This window comes from Colobus angolensis, unplaced genomic scaffold, assembly GCF_000951035.1.
Source record: "Colobus angolensis palliatus isolate OR3802 unplaced genomic scaffold, Cang.pa_1.0 Scaffold81, whole genome shotgun sequence".
NCBI classification, from domain to species: domain Eukaryota; kingdom Metazoa; phylum Chordata; class Mammalia; order Primates; family Cercopithecidae; genus Colobus; species Colobus angolensis.
In genome coordinates, this window is record NW_012121932.1 from 6,505,993 (window position 1) to 6,532,142 (window position 26,150).

Genomic DNA, 26,150 nt, shown 5'->3' on the forward strand with positions numbered 1-26,150 from the left:
ACCCAGAAATCTTGGGGCTTCATTTAATACTCAAATTCCATAAAGAATGAGAGAGTTCTTAACTGGATCAGGCACACTTTGCCTTTGACAGTGCCTAGCTCCAAATCTTGCAGCTGGGAGGAATTATTCTGATAGTTCACTCTCTTTCTTGTCACTTTTATTTTAGAGGATATAAACCTTTGATGGTACAAAACCTGTATGAGTCAGGACTAGCTGCCACCCATCAGTCCTATTTGTTTACACAAGTCAAGGTAAGTGCTGTCACTGCCATCAGCTCACTCATCAAGGATTCTGAAAGGAAGGCTTTTCTCTCCCAGTTGTAAATTCAGAAAATTAAGCAGTGCAATTCAGTAATCTCCCATGACTTACCTACTATAATTTGTTTATGTGTTTATGTAGAGAGAGAGAAAAAGAAGGAAATTTTTACCTGGCTCTCTCTGGGGTCTGAGTGAACAAGTATAAGGTTATCTGTTTAATGGATATTTCCACAAGCTAATTATTCCTTCACTTTCCAGTCTAACTCCAGCATCTTTGATAAAGCACGGGATCAATCCATTCTCTTTCTCTACCAACTCAGGGAAACATACACTAAAGATCTGTGTCTGAGTGTTTCATGAAAGATATTTGGTCCCAGCATTACGAATGCTGGCTAGTTGTGCTCCGTCATCTGTCATCCTGTGGGGCTTTATTTTTTCCATTAAAATGGCTGACATCTCTTTTTTTGTTGTTTGGAAACTAGCAACCACACCTTCTGTTCCTCCTCCTTCCTCACAGGCATTCCTCCCACAGCTGTCAGATCCCAGGTTCCTTGCAGTTTGTGTTTATAAAGACCCTTAACACTCTGTAAAACATTAGAGATAATCTGCTTATATTGATATCTACTTTTCCCTCCACCCACTCCCACTACCTCCTTCATTACCAAACTCCAAGCCTTCCCTGTTACTTCTAAGGACTCCTTTGGAAACAAGATCTTAGGTCTCAAGGCATTCCTTTCCTTCTGCTACCCTTTGAAAATTTGAAATAAAAATCCTCTGGCTTTGAGATATGTGTAATTTCTGTAGAAGAAACTTAAAAACAGAAGATTAGTGTACTGAAATAAGAATAATCTGAAGGAAATTCCTAAGGAGAAAAACAGCTCTCTTTCATCAGCTCTCCCAGGAATTAAAGAGAGATGAAACAGGTATGTGTGGTATTTAGAGAAAAAAATGCACTTTTCAATACACAGCATAAAATTTACCTTCTGAGTTTCATAAAAAAAGGTCTTAATCTTTTCTTTTATCAAACTGGAGTGGTATAACTTAACAACAACAAAAAGCTACAGTGAAAAAAAATGTGCAGAAATGAGTCCTGAGCCAGTCGTTTAATAAACATTCCTGGACCAAGGTGTTGTGGAAATAAGGCACTAGGGATGGAAGTACGCTACCCCTTGCTTATAACCATTAAGGACTTTTTATTTCCCTGACATAAATGACATAAATCATTTTGTCTTACTAAGATAAAAGTCTGAGTGGCCTTGCTCCAAAGCAGGGAGATGAAAAAATTTCTACATCTTCTGTATACTATTTATTTTCAATTTTGTCCTTTAAAAATGTATTTTTAAAACATATTGTATAATCTGATTAATATACTAGTTAGTAGCACATGTAAACATTTTACACGTAAGTACAAAGATATTGGAAGGACTGGCTCAAAATGTTTATTTTGTTTTACTAGTAGGGATGCATGATCATAAATATGTTTGGAGCCCACTGACCTATTAAAAAGAATAATGAATCAGTAAACCTGGATTTGAGACACCGAGACCTGTTACCACTCAGCTACTTGCCCTTACACAGGTCACTCAGTTCTCTGAATTTCCATTTCAAGTTTTATAGTTAAATTAGATACTGCCTGAGGTCCCAATCAGAAAAATGTCAATCATCATTTTAACATGATTGTTAAAATCAGTAATTTCACTTTCTTTGTTGTTGTTCTTCTTCTTGTTGTTGTTGTTGAGACAGAGTCTTACTCTGTTTCCCAGGCTGGAGTGCAGTGGTGCAATCTCAGCTCACTGCAACCTCCACTTCCCAGGTGCAAGTGATTCTCCTACCTCAGCCTCCTGAGTGTGTGGGACTACAGGTGCACACCACCACATTGGGCTCATTTTTGTATTTTTAGTAGAGATGGGGTTTCACCATGTTGGCCAGGCTGGTCTTGAACTCCTGACCTCAGGTGACCCACCCGCGACAGCCTCCCAAAGGGCTGGGATTATAGGTGTGAGCTACTGAGCCCAGCCAGTAATTTCACTTTCACAGTGACTTGCAAATGAACAGGTTGCAAGGGTAAATAAGACTTTCATCAAAGAGCTGAGGATATAATGGTAGAAGAAGAAATTAAAAGGTTTATTCTATTTTAATTGTTACAAGGAGGCTGCCAGAAACAGCACCATCCTACTGTACATGACTTTTGGATGCGACACTTTCTCCTCAGGATTTTCCTGGTGGTGGGTTTAGGAACGGAATCATTTATGCACACAGGGAAGGAAAAGTTCTTCATGGTCATACTTTGGGAGCAAACACAGACTCAAATGTTAAAGATGAAGTAAGAAAATAGTTATGCTAATTGAGGGTCCGCTTTGATGGGCATTTCCAAACCTTCCCCGTTTACATTCTCACATTTCTAGTATAGAAAACTTTTTAGACCTTATAGTTTAGTCTAGGTCCATTTTATTAAAATATTGTGATTCATTTTCTTAAATCACGATTCTTGAATGTGTCCCTTGTGAGTTTAGGGAGTTCATTCTTATGTTAACCCCACTGATCAAGTTTTGCCCTCTAATCACACTGCTCAGCTACAGAAAATATGTAGTGCATTTCGTTCATTTCCTTAAAAACTTAAAAAATATGTGTGACATATCTTCCTCACTATATTTTTGGTTTCTTGAAAACAAAGACAGTGTTTAATTCATTTTGGAGCCTGCAAAGCTCCAGGCATGATATTTCTTGCTCATCGCAGGTATTCAGAACAAATATCAAATGAATGAATGAGCAAGAGGAGAGCGGTACCTTATCAAAATCTAGAAAAGCTTTCTCAAAATGTGATCTGTGGACTATTTGCATCATTCACTCATTTGAGACCCTGTTTCAAATGTACCTTTTGGGCCCCACTTCAAACATATCAAATATTTCACATATTAATAAACTCACCAAGAGATTCTGTGCATGTAAAGTTTGGAATCACCAATTAAGAAAATTATCATAATAAAATTACCCGTTTTATTTCCAGTGAATGTCAGGGACATGAATGATGGCTTCTATTCCGAGATTTCTTGAGACCTAAATTTTTCCTTTGCTTCTGAACTTTGTTCAGCATCCCATCTGTACCCCTAAGACTGCATGTCTGTGGGAATTTAACAGCAGAGATTTTATTGTAGTGGTGGGAGATTAACGGCTGTTTGGAAGTTGTGACTAATAATGGCTACAATGTACTGAGTACTTACACTAGATTTTGTTTTATAGTTATATAAATATGTACTTTATGTAATCTCACATTAAGTCCTACTTATTAGGTAATGTTATTAGGTTCATAATAAGAATTATGATAAGAACATTGAAGCAGGAAAAAAAGGAAAGTAACTTGCCTGTGATCACACAGTAAGTGGTAGAGCCGTTCAAACCCCGGCAATGTGGTTCTAAAATCCACGTTTAACCACTATGCAAAAACTGCCTAACAAGAAAAGATAGTAAAGAAAAAAGCCCTAGGGAGTTCAAGGGCAAAAGAGATCATGTGCTGCCATAAGAAGACTTCCAACTAAGAAACTAATGATGTGCTTCTCTAGCTGTGAGTTACTGTAAGCAATTGTGAAGATATGATTTCATAGTATTTCCCAAATAATGGTTGCTTAGTTGCTCTCACACCCTCTACACTCCAGTCACAACTGTACTTCTTGGAGCAGGTGGCTCTGGTAAATCTTAGTATGAGCTGTCACTCAGGAAATCAGGGTTCTCAGTGTGGGGGAAGGAAAGTGTGAGAGTAATGGGGATGTTCTCAAAACAGAAACTTTGTTCTCAGTAGCCAGGGGCACAGTTAAATTAAGAAGGGAGCTAAGACCCAAAACTACCTGTGTTACTGAGATGGGACATACAATTCAAATGATCAAGCTGTATTAAATGCCTGCTACATGCCAGGTAAAACGCTAGTCGTCAGTGGGAGAATTTCCTCTGAATATGGAAGAGCATATAGCAGGGCAAGAAGTAATGGAATAAGGCAAATTCCAGTCACTAGACCTGGTGAACAAACACAGGAAAGGTCACAAAGTAGGTCATTCTTCTGAGCGATCACCTTCAAACAATGATTAAATCTCATGGTACACCTAAAACCAAGTATTCTCTTTCCCTCAACAAGGTAGGATTTTTTTTTTTTTCAAAGTAAATCCTAAAAATAAAAGTGAAAAAAGGGAAAGTTCTTTGAAAAAATATGCAACAAAAAGTACTTTTCAGCATGAATATTTCAGTACAACTCAGCATGCATTTAAAATGAAAGGTGAATTATTCGCTATCAAGAAACTTCAAAGCCCTTCAATTGAATTTGCTTGGCAGCAAAATAATATGATGGGTGGTCTGTTCAGGCACTTGTCCAAGTCCAATCACATTACATTTTCATAGTATCAACATTTAAAAGCTCCATCCTTGTTGCATCAACAGCAATGCATGAGAACCTCTCCCAAACACATGGCAACCAGCACATTATACAAATATGTTTGCTCCACAAGCCAGACTCTGCCGTTTTCCAGAAAATACAAACTCAGCAAGTGAATGAAGGATTTGCATGTTAACAGCTCAGAGCTCTACTATTTGAAACATATCACATGGACCTGAGGAGTGAGGATTCATCTCATTAATAGTCAGTTGACTTTGCAAAAGCACGGACATCATTTTCCAGCTCAAATGTCAGAGAAGAAGCCAAAATGCAAGTTTTCTGACTTTGAAATCAGTTCATCTTCCATGTCATAAGATGCTTCTCAGTTCAATTTCCATATTACTGAGCTTAGGATAGAGTTACTGTATATTCACCAACTTTTTTCCCTCTCCCCTAATATATAAGGAGTGGCTTATAGGACTGACAACATAGATTTCAGTCCAGAACTGTTACTAACTCAGTGTACCTAAGCAAGTCACTTTACTTCTCTGAAGTGCAGTTTTTTTAACCTATAACTAACTGTATTGATTAAATCGAATGGTTTTTAAAAGGATTATATGAAAATAAATGCAAATTGCAAGCACTATGCAAATATGTTAGTATTGATAATAATAATCGCCTTTTTGAGGTTAAGGAAGATATACACATTCTTGTTCAACTAAACTTCCTTGTGTAGAGCAGTAATAATAACTGAATATTGTTGAATACTTGCTATGTATCAGGCACCGTTCTAAGTGCTGTACTTCCATAAACTGTTTTAATCTTTACCACAAGCCTATGAAATAGTTACTATTATCATTCCCAATCTACATATGAAACATCCAAGGTTCAGAGAGGCAAATAGAACAACTGAGATTCCAACCCCAGAGCCCCGCTTCATGGCCACTACTGCATAAGACATATGATATAATGAATGGCCACTGGATCAGTAATCAGCCAACCTTTAATCTGTTTCTGGCTCACGGACCTCCTAGCCATAGCCTAGAATCAAGCAGATGCTGAGGAAACACTGGACTCATTGATGAGCCCCATGTTCTTTCACAAATCTCTGAATCCCAGTTCACCTTTCCACCTTGCTTATAAATGTGACGCTCGATGAGTAAACATGTACTTCACAAGTGTTAGGTGCTATTAGCGTATTTGTTAAGAAAAACAATGACACTTGAATGAGGGGCTAAACTGGTGTGCTTCTAAGCTCTACATTCATTTTACCCCTTTTTTGGTCTAGTCTAGTATGTGGTGAACTCAGTTTAGGTATCAGGGTAGAACTTGCTGACTATATTTCCACATATAGAAATGTCACGGGATCTTGGAAGACATATGCAAGGCCAAGGATCTTGCTGCGGGTCCATCTGGTGAATACTCTACGGAACATGCAAGGCCTGAGGGACAGCTCTATTGCCAGACCACTTCCTGTGTTATATCCTGAAGCCTCCACATTTTTGGCCACTCACCCTTGCAGGCCCTCCCCTCTACAGCTGTTCTGGCTGATTACTTTCAAAACATAGAATAATACAAGCCTAACACATGATTACTACTACTTTTAATGGGTGGAGCATTGTCCTCCCAAAATTCATGTTTACCCAGAACTTCAGAAGGTCACTTTGTTTGGAAATACGGTCTTTTCAGATGTGATTAGTTACGGATTTCAGGTGTAAATCACCCTGGATTTAGGGTGGGCACTAAATCCAATGCCTGGTGTTCTTATGAAGAAAGGAGAGAGAGATTTGGGCACAGAGACACATATGCAGAAGAACGGGAGATACAGAGAATGCTTTAAATCGACTATTACTACTCCACTACTACTACTCTTTATTCTAGAAATAATTAGAAAAGGTATTTCAATGACTCTCTGAATCCCTGAAGAATCAGAGATTCAAGATATAAAAATAAAGTAAAAATTCTGAAAATCACACTCTACGTGGGGAAAATTATGGATCTTACTCCACAAGAGGAAAACACAAGCCAATACTGGCAACGTTTATTCTCACTTTTGATGGTCCAGTAATTAGGGCAAAATTTACGTACAGCAAGAGCCTTTTTTCCCTTGCGTAGCATACTTCCACATAATTATAAAACCGCATGCTCTTAAAAGACACGTTCTTGTTCTATAAAAATAAAGTTAAAGGAAATATTTTAGAAAAAAATTCCAAAAATATAATAAAATGCTGTCATTTTTCTGCTATGAAACAACCAATTCAAGAAATATTTTCATTACTCTTAGTTACTACAGATCTATCTAGCTCAATTTTAAACCTATTACACTGTAAAGTTCATTTAAAATAATCATTAATCTACTTTTTTCCACAACCTAAGTAACTAGGAAACATCAAAGATGATTTTAAAAAAATATTTGAACTAGGCCCACTTACACACTTTTGAATATTTTGTCCCAGATTACTACCCAAATGCAACATAGAGGAGACCCCAAATTTTAACTTATTAGGGGAAAAAAAGCCTGTAAAAATTTTATGCTTTGCAATCAAAGGTAGTGCTCTCAGCATGGTGCCTGCTACCCATATGCAGCTGTGACTGAAAAAAAATCAAGGTGTGATTAAATGGTCTTTTTCATATTATCCTCCATTAAAAAAGTTTTTTAATTGGAACACGGACATCATTAACAGAGCCTGTTCACCAGAAGTCTTTTCTCCAAATGACCAAATGAGGCACCCAACTTCTGATTTCTTCACACCAGGTTGATATCTGCTACTGACAATCTCTCAGCAGCGTACTGCTCTGGCACACATCAGTTTTAATAAAAGAAAACAACATGATAATAACTCTGTTTATGAGCTTTTGACATCCTGTGGATTCATAAGAAATTAATTTTTTCATAACACAAACAAGAAGCATCGGAGCAGATCTTCTGATTCCCTGGCTCCCTCTCTCCACCCCCACCCTCTCCTTTCTAATTTCCCCACATCTCTTAATAGAAAGACAGTTTTCTGGCGTCCCAGCCTGGAAACGTTAGAAACACTTTAACTCTTCCTTCTGTATCTCCCCTGTGTACGATTTGTCATGAGATCCTGTCATCTGTTAACTGGGGCTGTCTGGATTCACGTCACTTCCCAAGCTCAGACCTCCTATCTCCTCTATTCTGAGCCCCTTGATGACACTCTGAAGGTGTAGAGTCCTCTTCTCTGAAATCCCCTCCACAGTCTCCATCCAGGTAAATGTGTCAAAAACATCACTTTCTTCATGGCATCCTGCTGCTTAACATTTTGTTATGGTTTCCAATTGTCCACTAGATAAAAGCTCTCATCCTGCAATAGGTTTTCAAATCCTTCTGTAATTAGCTCAGTCTATCAGTTTAAAAAAGAAATACAGATATCTTTCTCTTTTAAATTTCAGCACACAGCTACTGTTCCAGACAGGTCACTGCTTCCTTTCCAACTGGACCTCCCTTTTCTCTGGGCCTCATGAGCGCTCTTCCAGCCTGTCTCCATTTCTTTGACTTTGGACACAGAATATACTTGCTCTTCGCCACCCTTAAAACCCTAACAGTCTGGGGCCTTCTTACACTACCATACTCTGTATCATAATATCTTACGTCTGAAATAATTAACTTTCAATGTATTAATATGTCATTTCTTGTCCTTTCATCTCTCTTATTCCTTCATTCCCACTAAATTGGCTCAGAGACCCCACTGAAGATCTACAGGCTTTTTTACCTCATCATTTTTCCTGTCTATTTGCCTTTTCTGGCTTTATTTCTGTTCCTATTAAACCAATACAGTACTACATCCTCGCCAGTCTCATTAATAGCTCCACCCCACCTTGACTTCCTGCCTTGCTATTTCCAAAAACAGAATCAATACATTGTTTATTCTTCTTTTATTTCCAGAAGCTATTGGTACAAATTTAATGACAATATTGATTAGCTCCTTTAAATATTCTGTTTGTATTTATAGTGAATTAGCAATTATTCCCTATTCTTACTCAGTTCTCTTTTCCTTTAAACCTCTATGTTTTTAAGCATCTAATCTGCTTTCTATTTTATTCTTAGAAAATGGTCATTGCAGGGTGTACTCTATTCTCACATTCAGATTTACCTCTATTTCTTTACCCATTCTTCCCTTTCTAGTGTTAGAAGCAGCATGGCCTTGCTCTTCCAGGCTCTGGCTCCCTTCCCCTTTCATCTTTGAGTTCCTGCATGTGATTGTTCTGTTTATTCTTTTCCTTCAGCTTCTTTTGTCAGTTTATAACAAGTTAGCATCATCCCCATATTTTAAAATACCTTTTTTTCCAGCCGTGTCTGTTCCTTCGCTTTACAAGTAAACTATTTAAAGGAATAGACTACACTTGCTGTGTACACTTTCTCATTCCAGATTCCCAACTTGAGTCACTGCAATCTGACCCCGAGTCCCACATTTCTACTGAACCTGCTCTCAGAAACTTTTCTGGTCACCTCTCCCTTACCTGCTAAATCCAATGGATTCATTTCATCCTTCTGTAGCACCCTGCAGTTTTTCACCTACATCTTAAAACAACTGTTTCCATTGCTTTCATGACATTCCACCATATTTCCTTCTACTTGTGTAATTCCTCCTGAGAGGTTTTCACTAATTTGTCTTCTTTGATCTAGCTTTTAAATGTGGGTTTCAAAAAAATGATTTCTAAGTTATCTTTTCTTCTCCTACAAATTTTCTCCCAAAGTGATTTTTCAATTCCTGTAGTTTTCTCTGATTCCTATATGCTAATGACTTCGGAGCAAGATGGCCGAATAGGAACAGCTCTAGTCTCCAACTCCCAGCGCGAGCGACACAGAAGACCGGTGATTTCTGCATTTTCAACGGAGGTACTGGGGTCATCTCACTGGGGAGTGCCGGACAATCGGTGCTGGTCAGCTGCTGCAGCCCGACCAGTGAGAGCTGAAGCAGGGCGAGGCATTGCCTCACCTGGGAAGCGCAAGGCGGAAGGGAATCCCTTTTCCTAGCCAGGAGAACTGAGACACACAACACCTGAAAAATCGGGTAATTCCCACCCCAATACTGCACTTTAAGGAAACGGGCACACCAGGAGACTATACCCAAAACTTATTTCTATCCCCAATCTGAGCTTTAGACCAAAATTCCCAGCTGTCACCAAATTCCCATTAACACCTCAAACAACCCACCAAAAATTAAACTAATTATCTTCATTCTACACTTGCTTCTTCATCTGTATTCTTTATACTTGTTAATATCTTCACCAGAACACTTTCAAATAGCCATTTTAGATTATTTCCTATACCTCATCTCCAAGTCAAATGGATAACAAAGTCCTACACCATTCAACCTTTCCAATCTGCCCTCTCTCCCATACTTCTCAGTCTATTGAAGGGCTAGGTGCGGTGGCTCACGCTTGTCATCCCAGCACTTTGGGAGGCTGAGGCGGGCTGATCACCTGAGGTCGGGAGTTGGAGACTAGCCTAGCCAACATGGTTAGACCCCCATCTCTAATAAAAATATAAAAATTATCTGGGTGTGGTGGTACATGCCTGTAGTCCCAGCTACTCGGAAGGCTGAGGCAGGAGAATCGCTTGAAACTGGAGGTGGAGGTTGCAAAGAGCCACTGCAATCCAACCTAGACAAAAAAGCAAGACTCCATCTCAAAAGAAAAAAAAAAAGACAGAAAAAGATTACTAATGAGTGTCGTCTTATAGCCTCTCATTCACTCTTATTGTTATTTCTATGTGCCAGAGCTAGCCTGTTACAAACATGAACATGTCACTCCTATGTTAAAAAAAAAAAAAAATAGAAAAAAGGCCTCTGATCTGAGATGAATTTCTAAATCCTAGCCTGTCTTTTGTGTCTTCCCAAGTAAAAATATGGCTACATATTAACGCTGGTCGAGAAGTCCAAGGTGTAACTTTTGCCGGATTTTATTTGAGTGATGGTACCTATTTTCTTCTATTGTTCAAACTACCAGGTGCTGTCTGTGAAACCACTTTATCCTCTTTCCAGATGCAGTTCTTTGTACTCAAAATGAGTCTTTCTCTGTAAATGGCTGTATACCAGCCTCATTTTCCAGCTGCTGCCCTTTCCTTGTACCTCACAACCATGGTGAAAAGATAGAATTTGGGCATCAGTGAGCTCTCTTTAAGATGTCTCACTTATTTCTAAAGAATAATCCTTACACTTGGCATAAAAATTAGTGTTGTCACTTTTTAAAATGCCTGCTGAATGTCACTTTTTAAAATGCCTGCTGAAATGTCCAATGTCCTAGTCTTCTATCTGGAATAAGATTATGATTACAGAGATTGAAAGAGCTCACTGAATTGAAGACAGCTCTGGAATTTCAAGATTATTTTAGAAGATATACAATTACTACTTTGCATTTTACATGTGCAAACAAAGTCATCAAGCCAATTAAGGCTGCTTTCAGTTCATTCTGATAGTACAGGAAGGTATTTATGTACTGTCAGTGCCAGCCTGGGCAGCGTGCAAGTCTTGACTCGCGGATCTTCCCTCCCACCCTGGCTGGAAAGATATCTGTGCATCTCTTTCAAGCTTATTTAGGATGTGTAAAGGCTCTTTCTTCGTCCACTCTACTTCCAATATAAAGTATTACTTAGAAGAAAGCTAAAAACCTGATTTTGTGTTGATAGTTAAGCCTTTCACACAACATAAATATAAGAAGTTTGATCTGAGTTTACTCGCAGTGTCTCACTCAAGATGTAGTTTTTAAAATGTTTTAAAAATCTCTGCCTTGTTTGTCACGTTAGGGTGCATGTGAGAGCAGGAGAGAAGCAGCCAAGGATTAAGTTTGTCTTAAAACTTTTAGCTTGTAGTCAATCATTTCATTTTAATGTGCTACATCATGCTACAATAATTGTTTTAACCCATTTTCTGGTGACCATACCAAACCTTCAGTGAAATCAATTTAATTTTGTCTTTTTGAAATTGCTCTCCAGAAAACAAGAGATATAAAGTTTTAAAGCAATTATACAAATAATTTTATGTCAAAATCCAACTGTTTAAGTGGAGTTTGAGCTTGTATTTTTGTCTGCGACTCACATATTTGAACATATTTTTCATGTAAGACACTCAGCTGTACATTTTTCAGGATATAAAAGTGCTTAGATTAAACAGGTCAATCAACTAATTTACAATTAATTAAAAACTTCCTACTTCACTCTTCTTCTAAATACAGAGCCGTTAATATTGCTTTAGGGGAGTCAAACACAATATACTGATAATTATTCCCATAGCTATTATTTCATATTATAGAGGTTTTATAATACAACATCACAAAATTACAATGTCCTTTTAAAAAGTCCCTTCCCCCACCCAAAAGAAAGCTATAAATTTAAGCCAATATAAACTTTTCAGAGTTCTCTCTCTCAATTTCACACCAGGGCGTGGTGCTACACAGCTGGGGAGCTGAGCTAATAAGTGTTGAAAAATGAAAAATGCTGCTTTATGGCATCACATAAACTGGCAAAAAGAATACTTTTACCTCCACTCCATTTTTGACAAACAAATGCCAGAATGTAGATGCTGTAACAATGAGACTTTATGATGGTAGGCCCATAGGGCAAACAGAATTGTCTTCTGGGATTTTCTTTTCGTTGAATACTATATGTAGTATGAAGTGGCATAACATTTGTAAAATCTAATCACTTTTGGTTCCTTTTTGAACCTCGAAGGGGTTATTTCTAGGAAAGCGGTTGGAAACACTACATAATGATCTATTTACGCAGTAGTGAAATAGGATTATCCCTTTCACAAAGAGATAGCTTTCCCTAACAATGTAAATACTGTAATATGAGTGTACAACTTGAGGATTTTGAGGAACATCATGTCCAACAATTATTTATTGAATAACTACAACAGAGTTCAAAGAATGATGCTAAGAGTTTTTGTGAAATTTACATGACATAATATAGTCAGGGCCCAGCTGTTTTTCTTGGGCTGGTTTGTTTCCCAGCTGATGGTCACTCACCCACTCATTCACTCTCTCACTCAATCACTCACTAGTCACTCATTCAACATTCAATCAGTACATGTCTATTGCAAGTTTACTATACCCAAGTCACGCAGGCCTAATAAATCACAGAGAACATGCTGTTATAGCAAAAGATCCCAAATCAATCGTAGAAAGGAAAAAAAAAAAAAAAAACCCTTTACACAGGGCTTGAAATAAATGAGCTGCAGCCAGAACAAGGTAGAGAGGCATAAGGGTGCATTGGTAGGGTACATTCCTTTCCCATAGGAAAACACTAAACTTCGGTAAAACGAGAGGACACAGAGCAGCTTTAAGCCCTGCCCGAAGGCTTCTAGGTGCTGTTGACTCAAGTGGCTGGGAATTCCTGATTATCGTATTTAGAGAGCTGTGATTATCTGTTCCATAGATGCCTTCCCTGAATTTACACAGCTAGAAATACAGTCTCTCCTCTGAACTTGTAAAAAAATTGCTATGGTTTTATTATATCAGTTATTGTTAATTACCTTATATTATAGGTGTACATCTCGTATCTCCTTACTAAATGTAAACTCCTTAAAGGTAGAATTAAGTCTGATTTATCTCTCATTTTGCATAATACATTATAATTATGAACTTTCTATACTATTTCATTGGATAAAGTTTTCAATGAATTCAACCAATATATAGTCAAAGTACTCATAGCATCTGAATAACACATTGTAGTAATACGTAATGACAAAAAATATAAATACTAGTGTAGAAGCCCAAAAAGCATAACTAACATTTAAGAGAAGTACCATTTTGGTAGTCTAAATCATGTGCAGATTAGTAAATAATGGAACCAAGTAAGAAAATTCTGGTTGCACCTTTTAAAATGTGGAATCACACGAAGAAGCCACTGAAAAGTGACCTTTTTCAAATTCCCAAAAAGTATCTGAGCATATTGAGTGTATTTTAAAGGCCACAATACAAGACTGAGTTACATAAGCTGTGTGATATTACCATTTTTATGTTCCATAATTCAATAAAATGTATCACTGCAGTATTTTCCCTCACAAACAGATGAAGATTCTGCAAATAGCAGATGATTTCCAGGAAGAAATTCATTCCCGTTATTGTTACTATTCTTTTCTGTGTGTGTGTGTGTGTGTGTGTGTGTGTGTGTGTGTGTGTGTGTGTTATGGAGTTTGGCTCTTATTCCCCAGGCTGGAATGCAATGGCACAACCTCAGCTCACTGCAACCTCCACCTCCCAGGTTCAAGCGGTTCTCCTGTCTCAGCTTCCCACTAGCTGGAATTAGAGGCGCCCACCACCATGCTCAGCTAATTTATATATATATATATTTTTTTTTTGATAGAGATGGGGTTTCACCATGTTGGCCAGGCTGGTCTCGAACCCCTGACCTCAGGTGATCCACCAACCTTGGCCTCCCAAAGTGCTGGGATTACAGGCATGAGCCACTGCACCCAGCCTATTACTACTGTTATTGTTACTAATGTTAAATATCTATCATGGAAATGGAAAAACAGGAACAATTTTAGTTAGTTGTAGTAGTTTCTAACAAGTTTTTCAAGATTACAGACTTATCAATTAACTTCTGTAACAGTGCTCAAGGTAGCAGGCAATCTACCAGTGCTAGTAACATTTTAATGAACTTGATTAAGTTTGATGAAAAGTTTCTATTACTAATCCTCAGGTAATTATCCATCATCAGGTAACAGATACTAAATTTTTGGTATCTAGTTGAACTTTGAGGATGACTTACACTGTGAAGATAAGTTTGTCTCATTTCCACATAATCTCTGGGATACTAATTCCTGATTTTACTCTGGAAGGAAAGATTATTAAAAACTTTTTAAGCCTCTCCTGCTCACATTGGCAAGTGGTGAATACTGGACAATTCTGCATTAGAATGAGACATCTGGGCATGTGAGTTATTGCTGATTTTGTATCCCTTACAATGAGATTTTAATCCACTTGAATTCAAATTATGTTGATCACAATACATCTTCACTGGTCTAGGCACAATATACCCTAAAGGCTTCAATGAGTTTAAGTGAATGAACTGCAAATAGCAAGATCCTGACAGACACACTCTTACAGATGCAGTAAGTACTTCTTCAAACAACGTGGGAGGCTGGCAAGAAATATCAGCAGAACAGCTAGAAACACAGTAATGTGGAATGTGGTGATGTCTTTTGAGAAAAGGATTTAGCCAATCACTGGTCAATAAAGACAATAATTAAAAACACATACAGCTTCTGAGAACAAGAACCATAGCTACAAATTAAAGTTCTGCCTTCAAAGGGCTTCATTTTAAGTTACAGATCCCAAAATAATTGCCATAATTAGCATAAGCTTTGTATGTAAAGAAAAACCTTTACTTTTTTTCTAACTTGTGACATAGGCCACTATTTAAATGAAAAAAAAATTGATCTTTACAAGATTTGTGTCTTTTTTTTGAGCTCATATGTACCTTTTAAATGCCATAGAATCTATAGGAATAGTCATAGGGACAAAATGAAAATGTCGTCATTATTAAACCAGATTTAAAGAAATTCCTAGAAAAGCTTCTTAGATTGATACTATTGAAAATGCCTTGGAGATCTGTGGAACACAGTTAAATGACTGCTATTCAGTATAAAGAGTATGGCTAAACTTTTTATATTACACTCTGTATTTTTTTTCCCATACTCAGAAATGAACAAGTGTGGTTAATAACGTTATGAGAGAAACTTGGTGCTCTACACAAAGCACAAATTGTAGAAAAAACTGCATGCACCTTGTGTTTGTGGCCAGGGCCATGGGTCAAAATGAAAACCATGTCCTGTTTGAACTGAAATAATCAAGATATTTCATTTGCAGTGAATTTTTACATTTTCTGGAAGTTTCTTTTAAGACAAAGAACATATTTATTGACAGTTTGATCTTTTTACTGGCACAATGGATGACGTAAAGACAATGATGAGATCTGAGTCCTTGTGTGTCAAAAGAGACATAAGGTTTGCCTTCTTTACTTCCATTCTGATATGTTTCCTCTGAATAAGCAACAAATCCGTGGTAGTTATTACCTTGAGTGACTTCCAGGTGTTAACCATGCCATATGACTGAACTCAACTATTCTCTAACAAGAGTGGCAACAGAGCGAAATTGTTAGTATATATGATTTCAATAACCATGAAAAATACCTTTTTTGTCTATCACCTCCATCTGCATGATGTAAAAATCCTACATAAATAGGATACTTTTTTGTGGAGAAGAGGAAGACTGAAATCTGTATAGCATAGGTGAAGTTTCTCTTTAAAAAAAGAAAGAATAGCTATATTAATGAAAGCTGAATGTAATTTATTATCTAATCCTTTCATTGTTTTTAGATTTTAAATTATATGCCTATTCTCTATAGAAAGGGAGATAAATTATTATGGTTTATATTAATTTATGACAAGCCCTTTTGATGTTTTCCATTTTCTAGGTAAAAATATGCTGTTAAATTGTTATCAGCCAAACACTGATGCACTTTACATTTTCTATTAAGAAAAATAAATAATTCACACTTTTTCAAGGGAAGGTATGCACTTTTTCTGGCTTTCTTGAAATTATATTATTACTAGCAGCAAGTGCCAGCAGACTTCATGGGTGGTATTTCTTACTGAAAAGCAAGACATGAATCAATATTTTTATTAAAGTCAACTCACTTGTCTTCATAAATAAAACATTATTAATGTTTTTCCATTTTGATTTTAATGCTAGCAAGAAGAATATACAAATTGTTAGAAAAGAGAAACAAAATACCTGGATAAACAGTTTTTCAAACTCTGTCATTTGTACATATTAAAGCAACGGCTGAGATTGTCAGTTAAGGTTCCAAACACTGATGTGTAGTGTGTTTTTTTAATCTAAATTATTAACTAAATTGCTTGTCTTTTATACTTTTCTTATTGAGACATGTGGTTAATATAATTTGTGAATGTCCTTTGTGTATTATGCATTCTATAATGACCATGTGAGCATAAATTAATAAGCAATATGAGAAAAAATAAGTAAAAATTATTTCTACAAACACACATCCACACACACATACCTGCATCCTATTTTTAAGTGAGAGAATGATTAAGGACTTAGCACAGAGCCAACACTAAAGAGAATCTCTTTATTTTTGTTTATATTATTGTTTCTCAGGCCCACAATGTTGGTATAAAGAGGGAAAGGCAGAAAAGTAAACAGTCAAATGTGCAAATGGCTATGTTAGTGGTAGCTGAGCTTGCTAAGAGCCAGCAGAAGACGACTGATCAAAGGAAGAAACAGCAGATCTTAGTTTTGAAGAATGAGTAGGCAGTTGAAGAAGTAAATAGAGGAGGGCTACACACCTGGCTGAGATTAGAATGGGCAAAGGTGAAGGGACAGGAGGTGGCACAGCACATTTTTAACACTTGGTATTCAACGTGGTAAAAAGCAGAATGTAAGACCGGATGTCACCAGATATAAAACTGGGAACATAAGTAGAGGTGTGTTCCTAAAGAGTTTTAGGAAAAAGGGTATCAATCCTTATATTAGATGCACTGTAAAAGCATCTTTTTAAAAAGACAACTCTGCGAAGAATGCTATTGTAGACACCGAGAAATGAAAATGAAAAAAATATCTGGTTTGACTGCAAGAAGGTCACAGAAACAGACACTCATTGAGATATAAGTTATATGTACTCTATCTTGAAAATTTAGACTTTGAGATATAAATTATACTTTCTTAAAATGAGGCATTCCTATCAAAATGACCTTACTTGCTTTTATTTCCATGCTTTGATATGCATAATTAACCTAAAGAATAGTATTTTCTAAATAGGATTACTACACCTTAACGGTGTACAAGACAGTTCTTTGGGCATGTAGAAAGAAAACATTAGAATTTGTTTGTATTGGCCGGGCGCGGTGGCTCAAGCCTGTAATCCCAGCACTTTGGGAGGCCGAGACGGGCGGATCACGAGGTCAGGAGATCGAGACCATCCTGACTAACACGGTGAAACCCCATCTCTACTAAAAAAATACAAAAATCTAGCCGGGCGAGGTGGCGGGCGCCTGTAGTCCCAGCTACTCGGGAGGCTGAGGCAGGAGAATGGCGTAAACCCATCCGGCCACTGCACTCACTCCAGCCCCGGCAACAGAGCGAGACTCTGTCTCAAAAAAAAAAAAAAAGAATTTGTTTGTATTTTACCTTTCTTCCCTGTTTTACATTTCTACTTTTTTCTATGTTCAGTATGCACATAATGCATTACTATAGTAGTGCATTCATATAATTTATAAATTAAAAAATACACATTCATAAGAGATGTTCTAAAAACTTTTTACTGATAGGTACATATAATAGACATATTTCTGAGACAACCACCATAAAAATTAATTATTTTTACTATACTAACTAAACTGGACAGTTGTAGCTAGCACCAGGTAAACAGTACTGCTTTGATTTAGTTGAAGACATAAAGCACAGGACCTCTCATAAGCTTTGCCTTGTTGGGAATTGGAACGGACCTGTGGCCATTAATTTTATGTGTTTCTGCCCTCAAAAGTATAAAAGTACGAGGTAGGTGAGTCACACTCTGAGATCCACCAATTTCAAGGGGTCCGCTCATTAGCTTTGGTGGGTTCACAAACCCTCTAACAGGCATTCAGAGCAATGTGTGTGTGCGCGTGTGTGTGTGGGGGGGGTATATATTGATTTCCCTTTCACTTGAGAGGGTCTGTAACTTTAAGCTAAATCTTAAATGAGACTATAAATACCCCATACCATTATCATCATCAATTTAATTGCCTTGCCATGGTAGAGAGTCTCTTCTTCATTGGCTGACTGACCTCGGTACTCCAATCACATATGCCACACTTTAAGCTACCAGCCTTCCTATATTATGGTTCTTTTGTTTCTTTGTCTTTTATGATCTAGTTATCTCTTGCTCAGGGTCATGTTCTAGCTTTGCTTGGTTCTCACTACAAGATTTGACATTGGGCTTTGCAATTTTCAAAAATTTTGCTTCCCACACTAAGCTGAAAACCAGTCCTAATATTGTGCTCCTGACCCTGGCCTTGGCTGGTTTTCTCCAAGAGGTGGCCTGTCACCTGTGTACCTCTGGTTACTGCTTACATGCCAGAGTAACAAGTAGATGCCAGAGGAGTGTAGCACTTCTCTCTTTGTTCATCCTTCCTATTCAAAATATAACTCAATTAAAAGCATAATTTAACTCCAACAAGTAACATCTGAGACACTGTGCTAGGCATTTAGGGAGGATACAAAGAAATAAAACAGTTCTTGCTATTAAGGCAATTAAAATTTAGTAGTTCACAGGGCTAGCCATGCAGGAAAAGTACTCAATCCTAGGTTCTCCTACCTCAAATCCATCGCACCTTGTACCACAGGTCAATGATGATTTTGCTTACAATGATTTTGAAATTGTGTATGGGTTTTCAGGTTTGCAAGAGTACCTAATAAAGATATTTGTTTTCACTTATATTATTTTATTCTGTTAACCCCTGTGAAGGAAAACTAAATAAATGCATATGAATGAAAATATATAATGAATGACAAACTAATATTTTGAATAATCATTGCTTTAAACTTCTCTTGTCACTTGCATCCTTTTTCTATTGTGATAAAAAGCGCATAATGTAAAATGATCTTACCATTTTTAAGTGTACAGTTCAGTAGTGTCAAGTATATTCATATTGTTATGAAACAAATCTCCTGGACTTTGTCATCTTGCAAATCTGAAAATTTATATCCATTAAAGTACTAATCCCCTTTTCCTCCTCTCTCCAGCTCCTGGTAACCACCATTATACCTATTTTTTTCTATGAATTTGACTACTTCAGATATTTCATATAAGGGAAAGCATACAGTATTTGTCTTTTTGTGACTGCTTTATTCAACTTAACATCATGTCCTCAAGATTCATCCATGTTGTAGCATGTGACAGGATGTTTTTCCTTTTTAAGGCTGAACAATATTCCATGTATATACAATATTTTATTTACCCATTTATCTGTTGATGGACATTCGGGTTGCTTCCACCTCTTTGTTATTGTGAATAGCACAGCTATGAGCATGAGTGTACAAATATATCTTTGAGCCCCTGCTTTCAATACTTTTGGGTATATACACTTGCATCCATTTTTAACCTACACAAAGAATATCTGCTCCCGAAGACTGACATTTTGCCATCGATCTATAAGAAAGTAAATTCTTTGGAAACACGATAAGACAAAATAAATGTATTAATTTGCCTTTCAAATATAAACTAAGGTAAATTTTTCAAAGCTTCTTGATTTTCTTCATATAATAATTATGACAAAAGAAAATCCATTGTCATACCTTGATGCCAATTATACATATATAGAAAATATTCATATATATACACAGAGAAATATGCACATATGCAGACACATCCTGAAAACAGTCTACTTCAGAATAAAGTGCGCTTCCACTTTTCAAATTGCAAAAATTGACTTCATATTTTCTAAATATCTTTTTTTTAAAGTTTTTTTAAACTTTTATTCCTGGCTTTTAAAAGTAATCACAGAAAGAGTAGTACGAGATTAAGTCTGCTAAACTCAGCCATACAAGGAGGAAGGAGAAGCACATGTGCTGATCTTTCTCATACTACTAACTAAAAGTTTATATAGTGCAATTAAGAGTTTTGAACCATTATTTTAAAAGCAGAGTTAAATATCAGAGGTATGTTCATAAATGAGTGGCACATGTCACATATTTAAATTCTTTCAGGATCTCAGATTCATAGAACCTGGGGCTTCTCCATCAAGTCCTGCTCCCTTATTTCACAATTGGAGAAACATGTCCAAAGAGACTAAATGGCCTGTCTAATAGCTTGTCATCCCCAAAGCTGGAACAGGAACGCCTATCATTTCATTACTTCAATATTTTTTATAACTACCTATCTTATCTTCTGTTAAAAGAATGTAGCAAAATACAGTAGATATTCAGAGTGTATTCATAGGGAAATTACTCTTTCGGCTTTTATTTCTTTTCTTTGTAATAGACGTATGCAATGCAACGACTTCCCCTCATCTCATGGGAGGATTTGAACTTGCCTGCCCTCAAGGGCCCAAAACCTGATTAGGAGTTGCTGTTGATTCTTGCCTTGGATTTTAAAAGTCTCAAAATTTGTTATAGAGAAAAAATTAATAGGTTCTAGAGTACAGAGACAAATACGAAGATTGCAGGAGGGATTCCTGAGACTCATATAAGCACTGAGTGGAAGTTGAATAAGAAGTGTTTCCAGAGGGTAACTTAGGAATTTGAGAACTGGTCATGAGAGGTGCTCAAATGGAAGAAGACCCATTTTCCAGAAAAGAGGAGACAAACGGCAACACAAAGAACATTGTTCTGGTGTCCATGCATAAACACTGACCCTGTAGCCTGAACCCAAGGGAGGAAAGTTCACTGTCCTCCTCTAGGGCCTACACACTGCTTTGGTGTGTATCACGTTGACTGTTAATAATCCAACAGAGTAATCACTATCCATTCTCCAAGGCTGCATTTGGTCTGTGTTTGAGGAGCTCATGTATTCCCCTACCCCTAATGCTAATGTCATCTCAGTCCATCTCACAATGCCCCAGGTGACCCATCTGCTCTAAAAAGAGAATGAGACCATGCACATCTAGTAGTAAGGTGAAGTAGAGGAACGACCCACATCTCTATCTAGAAAGACTGGACTGAAAAAGATTAAGGTCCTCAGAACTGAAGCAATGGTTACACTAAAATTTATAATCTCATTTTTAAAAAGTATAGTTTTGCTGTTTTGTAAGAATTCAAAACCTTTAAGTTTTTTCTAGTTTTTCTTTCATGAATGGACAGGGGGAATGTATAAAAAATCGTTTTGTTAATCTATGAAAAAATGTTAAATTACCTAAAGCTGAAGCATTTTGTGCAATATGTATGTATTGTTTATATATATGTGTTTCTCTCTCTGTCTCTGAATGATGCAACAGATGAAAACTAACCAATAGAGAGGATATTGTTTGATGCTTAAGAATGAGCCAAACAACAAATGGGTAACTGTATACTGTCTGCATGACTAATGCAACTTCATTTAACTGTTATCATTTGAAAACACCAAGTATACTAATCTTGTTCGTTGTTTTTTTTTTTTCTGAGACAGAGTCTTGCTCTGTCACCCAGGCTGGAGTTCAGTGGTGAGATCTTGGCTCACTGCAACCTGTGCCTCGGGGTTCAATCAATTTTTGTGTCTCAGCCACCCGAGTAGCTGGGATTACAGGCATGCACCACAATGTCTGGCTACTTTTTTTGTATTTTTAGTATAGATGGGTTTTTGCCATGTTGGCCAGGCTGGTCTCAAACTCCTGGCCTGAAGTGAACCGCCTGCCTTGGCCTCCCAAAGTGCTGGGATTACAGTGAATCACTGCACTCAGGCAAAATATACCAATCTTAATGGCTGAACTTTCAATTGTTTTTCTGTTTTGAAAACCAAGTGTGGCCTAAAGCATTTCTCAAAACACTGAAGAACAGTAAACTAAACTCCGACTTTGCCATTTATATCGTTAGATCCTAATAGATATTGAAACCCTGCAAAATAGGAGACTTTTTTCTTTTTCTTTTGTTTTATTTCATTTACTTGCTTTTTTTTTTTTTTTTTGAGACAAGAGTATTGCTCTGTCACCCAGGCTAGAGTGCAGTGGTGCGATCTTGGCTCACTGCAAGCTCCGCTTCCTGGGTTCACACCATTCTCCTGCCTCAGCCTCCCAAGTAGGTGGGACTACAGGCACCTACCACCACGCCTGGCTCATTTTTTTGTATTTTTTTAGCGGAGACGGGGTTTCACCGTATTAGCCAGGATGGTCTCAATCTCCTGACCTCGTGATCTGCCCGCCTCGGCCTCCCAAAGTGTTGGGATTACAGGCGTGAGCCACCGCGCCCCAGCCTACTTGCTTTTTTAAGTTTAGAACTGAAATTACCAAAAGGAAGTGCATATAGGTTGGCAGAAAGCAAATGAGTAGCAACAAAAAATAATTAGGAGCTATACAAAGAGTAAAAGAATGCATGAATAGGACTCTTCCAGTGACAATATTCCCCCACCTTCAATAGGGCAAAAGATCCACCACAAAAGAAGCGATAGTCATCCTGAAACTTAATTACATTTCAAAGTAGTATAGTAACATGAAAGGAACAACACATTTTTGTTCAACAGTTTGCCTACCAGATGGGATCTCTAAATATAGTAATGTAAAACCTTTACTTGTCCTATACACAAATAAAGATAAAAGGCATAGCAACAATAGCTAAGCATTTAAATCACTGGAAATAAAAGAGCACTTGAGTTAAGTTTGGAAGAATCTGGCTCATTCTAATAATGAATCTGGGAAGGCTGGAGTTCTCGGTGAAATTCAGAATACAGAAGGTTGCTTCTGATATCTACCACCTGCTTATCTACCTGTTTAAACTGGTAGAATAGTTGGAAGAACAAATCAGGAACTAATAGCAGGAGACTTGGGAAAAACTAAAGAAAAACAGGAACACCTAATAGAGATTATAAAGGCCCACAATACAAATTCCGGACTTTTGTTTTTGAAATAAGAGTTGGGACATGCCCTTGCTTTATTTCTGTGCACTCATGTGTAAATGTGGGTAATAGTTAAGAACCTATGCTCTGGAGTCAAGTCCAGCATGTGAATCCAGGTTCTACAATTGACTGGCACTATGACTTTGAGCCAGGTTTCTTACCTCTTTGAGCCTCGTCGACAAAAGAGGATAGTGATAGCATTGAGTTTTATTGGAATTAATTTATGACAGTTTTTGGCACCTACTGAATCCCATGAATATTAGTTGCTTATTATTATTAATCATTACTCTTAATTATATTCTCATTTTTTGCTGTCTCAAAAGCATGGGGTGGTGTACAGTAAGATTTTCTGGTAGTAAATGGAGTTCTAAGAGTAGAACTCAAAGCCTTCCCTGGCATAGCTCCAAGTGATCTTTCCTAGTAACACTGCCCTCTTCTCACCTGGCTAGGGAAGGTTATCTAGAACTTATATGGGGAAGGCAGGTCAAAAGACAGAGGCATTTTTAAAGAATTGACTATCAGAGCTCAGCCTACCCTCATTTGTCCTTCTTAGGGATTTTACTTATACAACTCTCAGCTGCAGATCTACGGGCTTTGGAGAAATGACTCAGAATTTCTTTTCGATCTGGTTAACTAATGGCATTTAGGACCATTCTGGTTGACGGCACTGGTATTAATACAACACCATGATAGCTTAGAGCTGATTTTGGCAACTGATGTTTGATAGTAAACAGTTTAGTTACCTGGAAGTAGGGTGATTACATTACCTGGAACAAATAAAAGATAAGTCGTAGTTGCTTAAATGTGATGCAGACTATAATGAATGGAAGGCCAGTGTTTAATGTCACTTAAGCTTCTACTGGGTTATTTTGTTGAATTTTACATGAGGAAAGAGCAACCTGCTGGGACCACTGCCTTCAGTATTAAAAGATACCTATGTTTTGGCTTTCATAGAGGAAATAATTCCATTTTTTAGTATTGTTTAAATTATGGTAAAATACATACAAAATTTACTAAGTGTACAGTTCACTGGCACTTATTAACAATGTTGTACAACCATCATCACTGTCCATTTCTAAAAATGTTTCACTATCTAAGCAGAAACTCTGTACTCATTAAACAACAACCTCCCAACCCCCCTCTTCCCTTAGCCTCTGGTAATCTCTATTCTACTTTCTGTCTCTATGCATTTGCCAATTCTAGATATCTCATGTAAGTGCAATCATACAAGTATCTGTCCTTTTGTGTCTGGCTTATTTCACTTGGCATAATGTTTTCAAGGTTCATACATGTTGTGCCATGTATCCGAATCGCATTCTTTTCACAGGCTGAATAATATTCCATTCCAATATGTACATAGCACATTTTCTTTATCTCTCCATCTGTAGATGAACATTTGAGTTGTTTCCACCTTTTGGTACTTGTGAATAATGCTGCTATAGAACACTGAAGTACAAGTATTTGAGTTCCTGCTTTCATCTCTTTTGGGCATAAACCTAGGAGTGCAACTGCTGGATCATATGTTAAATCAATGTTTAACTTGTTGGGGAACCACCAAATTATTTCTATTGCTGCAACATCATTTTACATTCCCATAAGCTATGCACAAGGTTTCTAATTTCTACACATCTTCACCAATACTTATTTTCTTTTTTTTTTAATCAAAAAACAGAGCCATTCTAATGGGTATATAAGGTAGAATCTCATTAGATTTGCTTTGTAAACTATGTATTAAAAGTAAGACACACGAAGAGAAGCTATTATTATATGCTTCCCTTACCCTGTGTATCAAAAGCTGCAAACATCCTGTGCGAGTCCCAAAGTGAAAGGTAAAATATCTCTCTATCTATTACATTTTAAACATAATAACACTAATAATTTCTCCAAATAAGGTAATCTTGAGTTTTGGGATTGCATTTAAAATTCCTAGAGCAAATGCTCAGGGCATAAACATATCCATTAGTCATTACAGAAGTCCATACGAGGCTGACACACGTAGAATACCATTATTAGCAAAACTAAACTCAGTACACTTACAACTGCCTCAAACGTGACCCCAAAGTATCGAAAGCTCCTCGGAGAGCGGGCCAGTCGCAGTGCGCATGCGCACTCCCGGGCGTGCCCCCGCCCGTGCCTGCGTATTTGCGTGCGCGGCCCCGCGCGGCAACGCAGGGGCGGAGCCACATGACTGGCAGTGGTATCAGCTATGGCGGCTACGTCGGGGTCAGTTCTGCAGCGTTGTATCGTGTCGCCGGCTGGGAGGCATAGCGCCTCTCTGATCTTCCTACATGGCTCAGGTGGATTTCAATTTTACGTCCTGGTTTTCTACAGCTCGGGAAACAACTTCCCCTCGGTTACCCTAGTATTGCCCAAGTGGAGGTGTCGCCGGGCCCAAATAGGGCCCAGTGGGTGGCTCCCCCGTCGCCAGCCCCTACTGTGGATGCACGGGCAGCGCCACCTGCCCCCAGCCGCTCTCCTTAATCTTCCTCTTTCTATCGGGTGGTTAGTGCCCCACCACCCTCGCTTTGGGGCCTTGTGTCCCGCCGCTCAGCCGGCTCTCCGTCCACACAACATTCTCTCCAGTGCAACCTTTACCACCTCCCCATTCCTCGCCCCAAGTTTAAACAGAGCAAGTTAGTAAGGTAAGTCTTCTGCTGGAGGGAAATTATTTAGTGTTTTTCATGATCAGCTACTAGAGATTTTTCAGTCGTAATTGCCCATTGCTTTCTGCAGGCTCCCATACTAATGTAGACAATTGAGATTCACAGTTAATCTTAGATACTGTTTACAGAGTATCTCTTTTCTGTAACCCGCTGTGCCATGGTTGGAGTGTTTTCTCTCCCTTTCCTTTTTCCTGCTTCTCTTTCCTTCCTTCCCCTTTCCCGCCTGTGTCATTAAACTTCCAAGATAGACTACAGGGGCAGGAGCCCCAGGGGCAGGTATCTTCCACTGCTTACCCTTAGTAACGTGTACTTAATGCTGT

The 26,150-nt window shown here is 37.8% G+C and overlaps 1 protein-coding gene and 1 long non-coding RNA gene across 6 annotated transcripts in view; one reads left to right on the plus strand and one right to left on the minus strand.

The window, feature by feature from the left end:
• Nucleotides 1–748: 748 nt before the first annotated feature.
• LOC105502791 lies at nt 749–25,444 on the minus strand. The gene is made up of 3 exons (XR_001000402.1): nt 24,948–25,444; nt 6,706–6,785; nt 749–841 (listed from the first exon to the last, which is right to left on the minus strand). It is a non-coding gene; the product is annotated as an uncharacterized LOC105502791 (long non-coding RNA).
• Nucleotides 25,314–26,150, plus strand: part of LYPLAL1 (lysophospholipase-like 1) — a 38,866-nt gene continuing 38,029 nt past the window's right edge. For 3 of the 5 annotated variants that reach the window (XM_011929444.1, XM_011929445.1, XM_011929448.1), the window contains exon 1: nt 25,314–25,464. In XM_011929444.1, coding sequence (XP_011784834.1) covers nt 25,374–25,464 — 91 coding nt within the window. In that variant the 5' untranslated portion in view covers nt 25,314–25,373. Of the gene's footprint in view, nt 25,810–26,150 lie in introns of all 5 variants that reach the window. The other 2 variants (XM_011929447.1, XM_011929446.1) reach the window with 2 other exon arrangements.